General features: G+C 55.1%; 1 protein-coding gene across 1 annotated transcript in view; it reads right to left on the minus strand.

The window, feature by feature from the left end:
* Nucleotides 1-1532: 1532 nt before the first annotated feature.
* The window catches only part of LOC102426359 (fibulin-7-like), a gene marked incomplete at its 3' end in the record, with an annotated part of 28051 nt that continues 15848 nt past the window's right edge, over nucleotides 1533-13735 (minus strand). Inside the window, exons 2-7 of the mRNA XM_023746668.1 lie at nucleotides 12976-13087; nucleotides 12527-12717; nucleotides 8688-8858; nucleotides 4537-4662; nucleotides 2503-2640; nucleotides 1533-1670 (exon numbers count right to left, since the gene is read on the minus strand). Coding sequence (XP_023602436.1) covers nucleotides 1533-1670; nucleotides 2503-2640; nucleotides 4537-4662; nucleotides 8688-8858; nucleotides 12527-12717; nucleotides 12976-13087 — 876 coding nt within the window. The remainder of the gene's footprint in view (nucleotides 1671-2502; nucleotides 2641-4536; nucleotides 4663-8687; nucleotides 8859-12526; nucleotides 12718-12975; nucleotides 13088-13735) is intronic.

The following is a 13735-nucleotide window of genomic DNA, read 5'->3' on the forward strand; positions in this document are numbered from 1 at the left end:
TCGGCCTCACCCCATGCCTAAAGCAGATGGCCTCACTCTCCTCTGTATGCGTTCTCTGCTCCCTTCACAGGTGAGTTTCTCCGTTGAAGTGTGTGTGTTTCTTCCCAACCCCACACAAACACTGTAGGATGGACAGATGGACGAACAAATGAATGAGAGATGGATGGGTGGATGGATGGATGGATGGATGGATAGATGAATGGATGGATGGGTAGAAGAGATGGACAGATGGAGGAGACAGATGGAGGTGGGTGAGAGAGATGGAATGAGGGGTGGATGCACAGATGATGGCTATCTCCTACACCAATCCCAGGTTACCATTTCTCTGAGTCCTGCAGTGGAACCTCAATAGGATGTCACGGGGGAGCCACCTCCTCTCTGTTTCCACAGCCTATGGAGCCTTCTGCCCTCTCTCCTCCTCCTTCTCCCCCAGCAGCTCAGAGCCACAGTCCAGGACCAGCTGGGTTCTCTTCTGTGTCCTGTCTCCATGGGTGACAGCCGAGGAACACGGATTTGTCCCTCCTCTAATGTGAGGCAGGCCTGGGTTAGCAGACCCAGTTTTCTGCAACCCAGAGACCTGCTATAGCATCGGGGTTCCAGGGCTGAGATGTGGGGTGATCGCACTAGAGCATAGTGGCTGTAAGGTGCTTCCCTTTCAGATGGAGACGTAGGCCTGCACCGGCCATGGAGAGGGCCCGTTACGCCCAGAGCCTCATGTCTCCTCCAGATTGCAGGGCATGGGACCAACTGGCTCCTCTTCCTTTGGTCCCACCCTGGCTAAAGGCATCGTGAAGGGGAGGACATGGCCTGACCTTGTGAGCAGTTACTTGCAGAAGGTCAGAAGAGACTATTTGCCAGGATGGCTAAGCAACTTGCTTTCCTATTTATGGCGATGCCAATGCAGCCTGATGAGAGGTCCTTCTGTTGGTGGTCTTTTTGTTGTTGTTTATTGATTTCAGAGAGAGGGAGGGAGAGGGAGAGATAGAAACATTAATGAGAGAGAATCACTGATCAGCTGTCTCCTGCACGCCCCCTACTGGGGATTGAACTGCAACCCGGGCATGTGCCTTGATTGAGAATCGAACTGTTCATGGGTCGATGCTCAACCACTGAGCCACACCTGCCAGGCTGTTGGTGTTTTGTTTTTTTAAAAATATATATTTTTATTGATTTCAGAGAGGAAGGGAGAGGGAGAGAGATAGAAACATCAATGATGAAAGAGAATCATTGATCGCTGTCTCCTGCACGCCCCCTCTCCCCCACTGGTGATTAAGTCTGCAACCCGTGCATGTGCCCTTGATTGGAGTCACACCCAGGACCCTTCAGTCCACAGACCGACGCTCTATCCACTGAGCCACACCGGCCCGGCTGTTGGTGGATTTTTAAAGACTGAGTATATCTGAGACTTTGACCCCCGGAACATCCACTGCATCCCATTCCGGAGTCCTGGCAGGTCACAGGAGCAGCAGTGACCAGGTTCGGAGAGCCCCTCTCAGCCCCGCAGCACCTGCCTCTGGTTCAGGTCCACTCACCCTCACAGCTCTTCCTGTCGGGCAGGGTCCGGTACCCGCTGGGGCAGGCACAGCGGTAGGAGCCAGGTGTGTTCACGCAGGTGTGCATGCAGAGCCGGGGGCGCCCCTCCTGCCCGTAGAGCTCACACTCATTCACATCTGGGGACAGAAGTGCCTGGGATAACTCGGGGGGCCATGCAGTCAGCCCTGTCCCCAGCAGAGCCTGGGAAGGGGGGGCACTCCCATTCTGCAGAGCCAGAGGGCATAGGAAGGAGGGGGGGAGCTGACCAGACAGCTTCCAAGCCTCCTCCATCTAAGGCTGAAGACCCTGGAAAGGCAGACCCCACAGAGGCTGGCCAAGCAGACCCCCAGGGCAGCCCAGAGAGCCAGTCCCTGCTGCACCCCAGACTCCCGGCCTACTTTGCGGCCCCCTCTCTGGGTCTTGTTTCTGCTGCAGTAAAAGGAGGCTGTTGGCACCAACTGACCGATTCTCAGGTCTGGACCACTGGCCTGAGTTGTTTTCAGAAGGAGCTTTGGTGGGCAAGATGGTCCCTAGAAGTGGCCTTGCCCATACAGCTAAGCCCAGAGGGGAAAGGAGGAGCCTCGGGCACACGCCCAGCTCCGAACCCCCACCCCTGTGATTCCAGTCACGATGCAGGGACAAGGGGCTCAAGGCCAGGTTCTGCCTGGGGGTGAGCCTGGGACCCCTCGCTACTTGCTCATGGCGGCCCTCGCCTCCCGCCATGTCTAGGTGTTAGCTCCTTCTCAGCAGACACCAGGTCAGCAGGAACCGAAAACCACAGGGGCTGGGATCCCTGAGGCCGCGCTCCTCCTTCGCGCTCTGGGAGCAGACTGGGTGCGCCCATAGGTGGCAGGGCGGTGGTGGTGCCCCTTCCCTCCTGTGTCCCCCCTGCTGTGCCCGTTTGGCAGGTGGGCACCCCGTTGTGTCCCCCCCACTTCGAGTCCCCTCTCCGCGCACCTGCCTACCTACCCTGGCAGACGCTGTCTCCGCCCGGGGTGCCGCTCAGCTGGAAACCCGCCTCGCAGCTGCAGTGCCGGGTCCTCTCCACCTGCGCGCAGCGGGGCGCGCGGCTGAAGGCGGGGTCGTCCGCCTGGCGCTCGGGGGCGGCTGCGGGGAGAAGACGAGTCAGGGCCGCCCCTCTGTCCCCGGACCTCGGGAAAGGCCGGGAGCCCGAAGGAGAGCTCACTCTGCAGGCGGAGGAAGAGGGAGGGGGAGTCACCAACCCCCCCCCCACCCCCCCAGAAGGCACCGAGGCCAAGCGAAGGAGAGGTCGGGGAAACCGCCTCTTTGTTCAGAAAGGCTGTGGCGCACACCCAGTGCCCACAGCCCAGCCGGCACCGCAGTTCGCATCCACTTCTGGAGGGTTCTTTTGTGCTGTATTCTTCTTTTCTACGTTTTTCTTTTTGTTTGTTTTTGAACCAAGAACAGAAATCAACTTTCTAATCAGAAAAAAAGTATTCGTTTTTGGAAGTTGTCAAAGGTTGGGGGAGGCTGCAGAGGAATGGGGGTGAGAGTGAGGGGATGCACAACAGGACACAGACTGTGGGGTTCCTGCCTCGTGATGGTCCCGAGAGGCGTCGGATTCAGACAGAAGTAGCAGGGTTGCCAGGGGAGGTGCTGGGCGCAGAGTCTTAGCTCTGCAATGTGACAAAGCTCAGGGTGCAGGACAACATGAACGTACTAGTGCTTAGTGCCACTGAACCTGCTACCAAACCCTACACTTAAAATGGCAACTTTTATGTTGTTTGCATTTCACCATGACAGAAAAAGCAGGTGACTGGGTTTAAGAAAAGTACTGAGCGAGAGACCCTCCCCCCGCCCCCCCCCCCCCACCACCACATGGGGCTGGACAGACACAGGTGAGTAAGCTCCTGGGCGTCTGCTAGAGGGTCCATGGGTGCTGTGAGGCAGAAGCTGGCTTTGGTGCACCCGTCACTCCCTCCTTCCCTTCCTGGGTGGGGGGTTCCCATCATGGGATACTTTATACATGAAGTGCCCCTGGGCCTGAGAAACGGCTGCCTAGAGGTCCTGATGGCAGAAGCTGTCAGCCTCTAGGACCAGCACATTTTGGTTTCGAGGGGCACATTTCCTTTTCTGTCCTGTTTGTAAGGAGAGGCAGTGGGCTGCCCAGAAGGGCCCGCCTCCCACCTTGTCTGACAGAGCAGCTGGAGGGGCCCTGGGCTCCTGGCAGGGCAGCCTCGTCCTGAGAAAACTCCCAGCAGACTGAATGGAATCAGGACACGTAAAGCAGCAAATCTCTGGGGGCAACACTTACAGGTGACCTCGGGCTGGTCCAGTGCAAGGACGCTGAGTCTTGACTAAGCTCCTACTCTCCGGATACTGTGCTAACCTCCCGATGCTCCCCCCACACTGAGATGCCACACAGAAATCACACAGGACGTGCCAGGCTTTGGGGGCAAAGGAGCAGGATATACTTAGGATCTGACCTATTTATGTCATTTTGGTTGCACCGCAGTGTGGGAACCCCGTCCACCCCTATCAAATCCCTATTGCATTTTCCTGCCATCTGCACGGCAGCCACTGTGTGTCTCCCAGGCCTTCTGGCTGGAGACATGCGGGGACTCCGTGCGGACAACCTCCCCACCACTCAGATGAATAGTCGCCCAGCTCTAAAGACACCTGGCCTCTAACAGCAGCCACGGACTTGCAGGTGTGATGGGACAGGAAGTCACTCTGTAGGTCTGCAGGGGAAACACTGACATGTGAAGGTGGCCGCAAGGAAACAGCTCAGCCCAGCCCCAACCTGGGGACTTTCCAGGCTGTGAATCGGTCCTTCCACTTGAATTTTCTTCCATAAAAAGGTTCAAAACTCTGGTTACACAAAAGAGCTAAACTCCGTCCCTGGTACCTGCCTCGGGGAACCAGAGAGATCGATGGATGTGGCGCAGAGGAAGAGCCCACACTGGCGTGCGTGCATCTGGCGGCCCCTGACCAGGGTCCCCCGGCAGCGATGTCCTCGCCCAGCCCCTCACGGCCACGTACCAGTCTGGGCCTGGTGCTGGCAGCGGCTCCCGGTCCTTCCTGGAGGGCAGATGCACGTGTACTGGTTGACTCCTTCTAAACACGTCCCGCCATGCTGGCAAGGCTGGCTGGCACACTCGCTGATATCTAGGAAGATAAATCATTTTCAATCACAAGTCTGAGTTCAGATTCTAAAACAAACAAACAAAACACAAGATGGATGAACCGTCTTTACGTCGCAGTTTGCCTCGGGCACTCCGCCTCCCCACTCTGCCCTTGCCACCGCCTGCTGCAGGAGCTCAAATGCAGCCCACCCTCCCTCTGCAGGCCACGTGCCTGCCAGCCTGGAGCTCTGCCGGTGGGCACAGCCCGTCACCTGCCTGTCAGCCAGCTCCCAGGCAGAACTGCCCCCAACGCTGCCTGTCAGCCAGCTCCCAGGTAGAACACCTTTTGGACGGGAGCTCAGTTTGGGGGAGTTATAAGAGGGAGGGAAGGATGGCCCATAGAATGTACAGAAATGGGGAAATGCACTTTCCAATCCCACCTAGAAGCCCTCCCGTCAGTTCTCCTGACCCTTGACCTCTCCTTAATGCTGGAAAAGGAAACGGTTCCTTGTTCATCTACGCACAGTCCGGTGGAAAAGCTCCATAGAGAGATACATGTTTAACAGTGTAATAGGTTTTCCTCTGTTGGTAGTTTTTCTTATTTACACTTTGTTTCCACAATGAACATTTATAAATTTCCAAATCAGGGGGGAAAATGATATTTTGAAACCCTCAGGCCCCATCTGCGTGTTGTGAATCCCGTAAGCCCAGTTTTGGTGGTGGCGTTTGGGCACCAGGGGCAGGTCTGGGGTTCCCGGGCTGACCACAGCGTCCTGGGGACGGTCCGAAACGCCCCGAGTGGCACCCGAGCATCCTTCCCTGACGTGTCCTTCGAGAGGAAGGGAAGGTCTTCACTCCTGATGAGAACAGCAGCCTTGTGGGGCGGGTTGGCCTCCTTGTGGCTGGGGTGTCGTGTAAACTGTGACATGGTTTGTCTCCATCACGGAAGGACCCACACCATCCAGATGCTGGGAGGAGCCATTTCAACTTCTCAGTGACCCCAACCTGGCTGTCCTCCCCCACAGGCTCTGTTTTCAGATGAGGGGTTTCCAGGAATGTGCCCGGAGCCACACTGCACACAAAGCCACGGGCTCAGAGCTCCCGTTTCTACCCGTCGTCCAGCCCATCGGTTCTCACCAGCAACGTCTGAAAGCAGCAGACCTTGAGGCCGTGAGGTCGTGGCACAGAGCCAGGATTTGAACACGGGCGTCTTTCATTCTGGCCCCGGTGGGACCAGTGCCATGGCCTGTCCCCAGCCAGGCCTCCAGCAGGAGGCACCGAGCCCGGTCGCACCTGGACAATGGGGTGCAGGTGGGGTGGGGATTGTACCCAGGTGCCCCAGGTTTTCATTTCTAGACAGGATCCACACAGACTCTTATCTTGATCCACTCTTGGAGGCGTGCCATGGCATGCCATCTGTGTCCCGACTGAAGTTCTGTCATCACATCGTGTCTGTCCCAGGCAGGGGCACTTCGTTAAGTGCATGGCGACTTCACAGCTGCAAAGGGGGCACTGGAGAAGCTGTGGAGAGGCTGGGAAGGCAAAGGCACTGTGATGAGCCCTGGCCGCGTGGCTCAGTGGGTTGGGCATCATCCCATTCACCAAAGGGTTGCGGGTTCAATTTCAGGTCAAGGCACATACCTAGGTTGCAGGTTCGATTCCCGGTCACGGTGGGTGCAGGAGGCAACCGATCGATGTTTCCCTCTCACATCAATGTTTCTCTCTTTCTCTCCAATATGAATAAAAACATATCTGCGGGTGAGGATCAAAAAGCAAAAAACACTGTGATGATTCTGTTGCCCAACTTACTGTGAAGTGAGCACTTACTGTGTCTCTGGACCTGAGCTGTTTCACGCGCATGATCTGACCTCTTGTCCCTTTATTTCTCATTCTTTCCTGTGTTCTGTCATCTAGTTTCAAACTTCCATTTCTCCCATCACCTCGTTTCTGAGGTTTTCTTTTACGTATGCCGTCCTTTCACTGTTTTTATTTTTTAAAAATTTCTTGCTGCTTGTTCGGAAATATTAGTCACAACTTTCATCAGTTTTGTGGGCATGTCTTTCTGGCATTTTTCCGTTGGCTGTAGACTTTACTCTCTGTTTTCCTACCATAGTTTGTATGGGCTTGACAAGTCCTTTCCTATGACTCATCCTCAGGGAAGTAAGTTTTCCTGTGGAGCTTTGCGAGCTCCCTCACTCCAGGTGACAGGCCCGTTGTTTTCCGCGTTGGACACTTGCTCAGCTCTGCCCTTGTCAATCCCCCCCACTCTTGTCTGGACCATCTCTTCATCTGCACCGATTTTACGTGTGGCTCATTTGGATTCTCCTCCCGCGAGTCTCCGCATATGGGGCCTGTCCGGAACGCCTGCCGCGTTGCAGTGGCCAGACAGCTCCAGAGACAGAGACTCCCTCTTGAACACACGAGCCCACACCCGAGGAACCTGGCCTAGGAAGGCCAGTAACAGGGTCCTGTGCATTCAAGAGATTTCTTAGTCATGATGGCAACAACAGCATCGCGAAAACAGAAGACACAGAGGAACATATTGAAGATGCTCAAGAAGAGGAATCTCACGGGTGTTTTATGTCCCAGCGAAACGACACCCGATGGAGAAGCTGCACCTTTTGGGAACGTTGGAGAACTCAGGGAATTGCCCCGAGGAGGGACCGACGGGGGGATGTCTGCATGAGGTCGGCGACGTCACCAAGGGGCAGCGTCACAGGAGGGAGAGGACCACGGCGGGGACTCCCCAGCAGACGTCTAGAGTGCTGTCTGGCCCAAACAAAACAAAACTCTGCCCTGAGCTGGCCAGGCCGCTGGAGTTACCTCCCGGTTTATAAGGGATACAGAGACAAAGGTGCAAACGCCCAGTTATAAGTAAGTGCTAAGGTGCAAATGCCCAGTTATAAGTGCCAAGCCTGGTGGCTGTAGCTGCAAGGCTGTAGGACACACAGAAAAGTGGTGAAGAGAGAAAACCCTAAGAGCGCTTTTCACCAGGGAAAAAACCTTTTGTTCTTTGTCTCTATAGGAGATGATGGAAGTCTCTCAGGGTCAAGGGAAATCCAGATGCAGGTCCCCTGTGTGTCCGCCTGTGACACCCCTTGGTTTCCTGGCTAGCTGCTGATTGGTCTGAGAGCTGGTACCTGTAATCACCCTGCAAACCGCGTTCTTCCCAGGAGATGGGAACCCAAGCCTTCCCGTGAGTGTGGCGCTGCTGCTGCCTGTGCTTCTCAGGCCAACCCTCCTGTCGGGAGAGATGGTGCATTGCTGATGCTCCTGTATGTTTGCGAGCTACTCACGCGTTCAGATGCTGTTCTTCAAAACCTACTTGTTCGTGTCCTATTTGCGTTTCCCCTGCACTTCTTGGGCTACAATCATGGACATTCTGCCCCGGCAGATGTGCTCTGAGCCCGACCCTGAAAATGACTGGTATGCATGAAGATTGGACCATACATTTTTGAAAAGCCAACACGTGATGCATGCCAAGTCTGATTTCTCTCAGCATCAAAGAAGTACTGTTTCAAGCCCAACAGAGAGAAGAGAAGGCTTTCATGCCTCCCTCTCACCCAGCGGCCTCCCCAGAGCCGGTCACACCAAGTCCCACATCAGACACAAAGGACACCTGAGGGACTTCTTCAACCCCACAGGCCACCCACAGCCTCACAAGCAAACGGCGGCCCAGAGCGAACAAGACAAGAGGAGCGTTTCTGTGCAGCGTCTCCCTCTTGTCCTTCCGCACAACCCCCAGAAGGCGTCTCGGCCCCATCGGTAAGAGCAGTGAGGTGCTGAGGAACTGACGCTGGGGTCAGAGTGTCTGTGTGTGGATCAGTTCAGCCCGTCCCCCAGCGCTGTGGTCTTGGGCATTCTGTGCCTCAATTTCCCCATATGCACAGCCAGACTGAATTGTAGGGAGGATTTAGGGAGCTCGGACAGGTGGAGCTGAGTCATCAGACACTGTGCCCGCTTTCCTGCGGTTGAAAAATGGTGGAGGCATCAGGTGGAAAGGGTCCCGAGGAATGAGCCCTGCTCCCCAGCAGGGCCCAGCTCTGCGGACGGTTAGGAGGGACCGACCTCTGCAGTGGGGCTGCTCCCCGGTCCAGGTGCCGTTGGGAAGACACACCACACTGCCAGGCCCCACCAGCTGGAACCCGGGGTCGCAGGTAAAATGGACTTCGTGATCCACTAAGTACTTGCTTCCAAACTTCCTGCCGTCTCGAGGGGCGTTCAGAGCGGGGCAGGAAACTGTAGGAGAAGAGGAAGGACCACAGCGAGTTAGACATCACCGTCCACCACCAGGCTCCTCTGAGTGCCCCCTCCAGGCTGAGCACCAGGCTGGACCTCTTAAATGTCTCATCGACTCCTCCGAGCTCGCGTGGCTGGGGTGAGGACTGCCCACTCAGTGGAAGCTGAGGACTGCGCTCAGAGACGCCGAGTGCTGTGCGTGGGCCTGGCCGCGTGGGAAGCTCAGGGTGGGATTCCCCGCAGCTGTGCTGACACCTGACACTCTCGGAGCTTCAGGCAGGGCTTGGCCTGTGTCCAGGCCTTGGCGTCTGCTCTTCTCTCTGCCTGGGATGTTCTTTTCACAGAACGTCCCCTCTCTGGCTCCTTCTCACTCACATGGGTCTTCGTTTAAATGCAACCCCCTCCCAGAATGTTCTCTGACCACCACGCTTCGCTAAAACCTCCCAGGGCACCTGCTATGCCGTGAGCTCCCTTCGCTTCCCCCCTAGATTTGTGACCCCTGGAGGCCTCTTATCGCCGTGTTTGTTTCCACATCTGTTGTCACTTTTCTCCCCAGGAAGCAGCTCAAGGGGGGACTATGCCTGTCCTGAGTCCCCGCTGCGTGCCCAGCCCCGCCCAGCCCAGCGCCTGCCCCACGTGAGCACCCAGTACCTAATCCTTGAACACACGAGTAAATGAAAAATTACCTACTGTGTTCTTACTATGTGCCAGGCACTAGATAGGCGCTTGGGAGAATCAGCGAACAAAACCCTGCTCTCTGAAGCCCTTTCTAGCAGGGGAGAGACCATGGGTAACCCAGACCTACGAGCAAGCGGCAGAGTGAGGGGAGAGGGGAGAGTGTCATGCAGGAAATAGAGCAGGGAATCCTGGGGCTGCACAGTGAGGGGGTAGTCGTGGATGTGGTGGTCAGAGCAGGCCTCACTGGAGCCAAGAGTTGAAGGCGATGGAGGCATAACCACGCAGAATCCAGGACAGAGGGGACGTGCCGGTGCCTGGCAGGCCTGAGGAATGTGAAGGGGACCACTGTCAAGAGGGAAAGGAGTGGGGTCTCTTTGGGGTGAAAAATCTTTAAAAACCTCAAAGAAAGGAAAACCACCTGCTGGAGCAACTCGCAGGTTAACCCGACCTGCATAGGTGGAACAGTATCTGGCACACAGTAGGTGCTCAGTAAATGTTAGTGGAATGAAAGAGTGGATGCAGATCAATGAAAAATCGATTTGCAGCCCAGGCGGCATGGCTCAGTGGGTGAGCATCAACCCAGGAATCAGGAGGTCAGGGTTTGATTCCCGGTCAGGGCACATGCCCAGGTTGTGGGCTCGGTGATTCTCTCTCATCATTGATGTTTCTATCTATTCTCTCCCTTCCTCTCTCTCTAAAAACAAAACAAAACAAAAACAACCAATTAAAAACATATTAAAAATCTTTAATAAAAAAATCAATTTGCAGCAATGATCCAGTCAAAAAGCTGGACAAAATATTTATTTACATCTTCTTAAAAGCATCAAGTAGGTATAAAAATAGTGATAAGAAATTAATCTGTGAAGAAATTTGGGAGGGTGGCAGCAGCATTTATGCAGCTTTTGCCCCGGGGTGGGAGTAAATGAGAGAAAAATCCATGTGCAGTCACTTCCCCAGTGTGAGCCAGCGGCCTCTGTCCGGTGGACGAGGTGCCCTGTGGATGGTGTGCCCGTGGCTGGCTCACTTCACTCCGAGCCCGTCCCAGTGAGTCTGCCGCCACAGGGGCGTCCCCTGCCGCTTCCACGATAAGCTTCATGTGCAGGAGTGAGATCGGGGGGAGCCACCCCGGGCGATGGATATGGATGGAATGAGGCTGCCTGGACAGGCCCTGACGCCGACGGGCTGTGATGCTCACAGCAAAGAACGGCTGGGAAAGCAGCAGGGAGATACTTAGGACAGAAGCCAAAGAGGAAGACCTAGGAGTCCTCAGGACTAGAAATTATTCTTCCTGACTCCCCCAAATGCCCTTAAAAAACAGCAAATTTCCCACTACCTGGGGCCAGCGTCTGGCTCCCATGGCCCAGGTGCAGTCACCCCACTCCGAGGTGGCGTTCCTGACAGCTGCCAGACGCCATGCCCACACACAGAAGAGGTAGAATGCAAGGTGGCAGTTTTTTTAAAAAAAGAGAATGGCCCTAACTGGTTTGGCTCAGTGGATAGAACGTCGGCCTACAGACTCAAAGGTCCCAGGTTCGATGCTGGTCAAGGGCATGTACATTGGGTGTGGGCACATACCCAGTCGGAGGTGTGCAGGAGGCAGCTGGTAGATGTTTCTCTCTCATCGATGTTTCTAACTCTTTATCCCTCTCCCTTCCTCTCTGTAAAAAATCAATAAAATATATTAGAGAGAGAGAGAGAGAGAGAGAGAGAGAGAGAGAGAGAGAGAACCACTTAAAAAATCCTTGCATGGCTCAAGGAAGAAAGACCCAGAATCTGGAGATGAGAGGGTTAGTAATTTAACGATACACCGTTCTGTGTGCACTACTGGGCATGGCCGGCAGTTTTATAAATGAGCAGCTGCAGTTTCTCCTTTGAAACTCCCAGTGGCTGCAGGCAGCTCTGACCCCACGGAAAGAGGAAGGATCTGGGACCTGCTACTGCTACCTCACTTCTCCTGGCCGCGGCTTCCCATCTGAGGCAGGAAGGATAGATGCCCTTGCCTCTTCTCAGAGCCTGGCTGTGATGAGCCCCCCAAGGAGCCCCTGGTACCTGGGAAAGGGTGAGGGGGTCTGGCTGGCAGGTCTGGCTCTGCTCAGGGGAGCCGAGGAAGTCAGGAGTCGACTCGGTTCTGTTGAGACTCCGGATTTGACAAAAAGGTACAAAATCCAGCACCTTCCCCAGGAAACTTCATCTCACACACCAAGAAAGTTCTTGATAATTTGCATTAAGTGCGCGAATGACAAAAAATATGCCACAGGCTCATGACTTCCCCATCCCCCCGCCACTCCCCAGACCCCAACACCCTGAGGAGAGACCAGAGGAAATCCAGCTACCACTTCTGGGCCGTGGCAACGTGAAAGCCATCACTGGGACAAGCAGGAGAAGACCTGGTGTCCGTCCGAGCCCACCCGCTGTGCTCACCAGACCCCCACCCTCACCTCCCACTGGGCCGAGTGGGCCCTCTGGCTGGAGGACTGGAGTTCATGCCTGACACACTGCAGCCAGTGTTGGTGCCTGGATGGACCTGGAGTGCCGCCCTGGTGCCAACACCAGCGGTGGCAGCGACGTGTGTGTTCGGGAGGGCGCATGTGGGAACTCAGTGCTTTCCACTCAGTTTTGCTGTGCACTTAACAGTGCTCTAAAAATCAGTGTTAAAAAGTTAAAACCCCAGGCTGCAGCCAGCTGGAATCTGCCTGGGTGGGGGTGGGGATGGGGGTGAGGGAAGCGGGGAGAAGCAGCTTTTGCTCTAAAAGTGGTGCCTTTTGAGGTCTGTGACCTTAACATGCAGATGTGAGCATTGTGCAGCCCAGAATGGAAAGATCTACGCGGGAGTAGGTGACATTCAGACAGCGGGGGTGGGGGTCGGGGGGGGGGGGGAGCCAGCAGGTGAGGCCGGGACAGGCCTGGGAACCCACCGTGAGGCACGGTAAAGTGTCACAGGTGAAGGGCCTGAGTGCTCTGTGCCAGGTCGTGCCGACTTGGGGACCCACCTGGGGGGCTGTCGGGACCCACTCTGTTGGCAGAGCTCTGGAGCGCAGCCAGCCGGCTCCTCACGTTGCGGAGCCCCTCGGCGAAGCGGGTCTCCTGGACCTTCAGCAGCTGCTGCAACTGGCGGATGGCCGTGAGGACCTGCTGCTTGTTGAGGCAGCTCTGGGGACAGAAGGACCACCACCCATGATGGCTGGTTCACTCGCTCTCAGCTTCCAAAGCCACCCAGACCCCTGGCCCGACAGGGGGATGTGAAAGTGGCCTCGTGGGCACCCTGCCCTGCCCAGAGTTCCCCTGGACCAAATGACGCCCCCACCACACGTAGCTTAGCCCCGTGCACCCTTCAGCAAAAGCAAAATGCCCACCTTCAGAGCAAAGGGCAAAACGGATGATTCTATATGACTGGGTGGGTGGACACTTGTTTGTACCCAAAGTGCCTTATATTCAGTACCCTTCACTCCAAGATGTCCCCACTCTGCACTCTAAATTATGCTCTAAATCTGTGCCTTTGTCAAGTTTTTCTTTGTCCCTCGGGCTTTTTAAAAGCAGGTGGGCAATATGACCTACAAAACAGGCAAAACAGGAAGGCTCCATAGGCCCCATACTTTTAGCAATGTAACAAGGCAAATAAAAAAAACAACTATAGAGTTAGAGAAGCATTCAACAAAAGTCAAGGCCCAGTTCTGATGATGTTTTAAAAGCTTTAAAAAATAACAGAAAAAGGCCCTAGCTGGAGAACTCCGGTCCTCCAGTCCTCCAGCTTGCTCAGTGGATAGAGCATTGGCCTGAGGACTGATGGGTCCTGGGTTCAATTCCAGTCAAAGGCACATGCCTGGCTTCAATCTCCAGTGTGGGGTGTGCAGGAGGCAGCCAATCAATGATTCTCTCTCATCACTGATGTTTCTATCTCTCTCTCTCTCCCTTCCTCTCTGAAATCAATAAAAATTTATTTAAAAAAAACAAATAGAAAAAGGAGGCTTGTGCTCTGCATGATAAAGACTAACTTAAAGCCACACCTGTATCATACTTAGTGATAACAGTTTTAAGGTTTCCAATCTCAGCTGTGCGTAAGAGCCAGGGCATGAGGAGGGAGGCTGGAGGAGGGGTAAGTACAGTGGGTGGTGATAGGATTTGGGGCTCACCTCACTGTGGCCGCGTCTGACCTGACCCATTAGCTGCATGAAACAAGGCGAACATTAGACGATAGATGA

The sequence above is a fragment of the Myotis lucifugus genome, unplaced genomic scaffold (assembly GCF_000147115.1).
Source record: "Myotis lucifugus unplaced genomic scaffold, Myoluc2.0 scaffold_717, whole genome shotgun sequence".
In the NCBI taxonomy this organism is placed as follows: Eukaryota; Metazoa; Chordata; class Mammalia; order Chiroptera; family Vespertilionidae; genus Myotis; species Myotis lucifugus.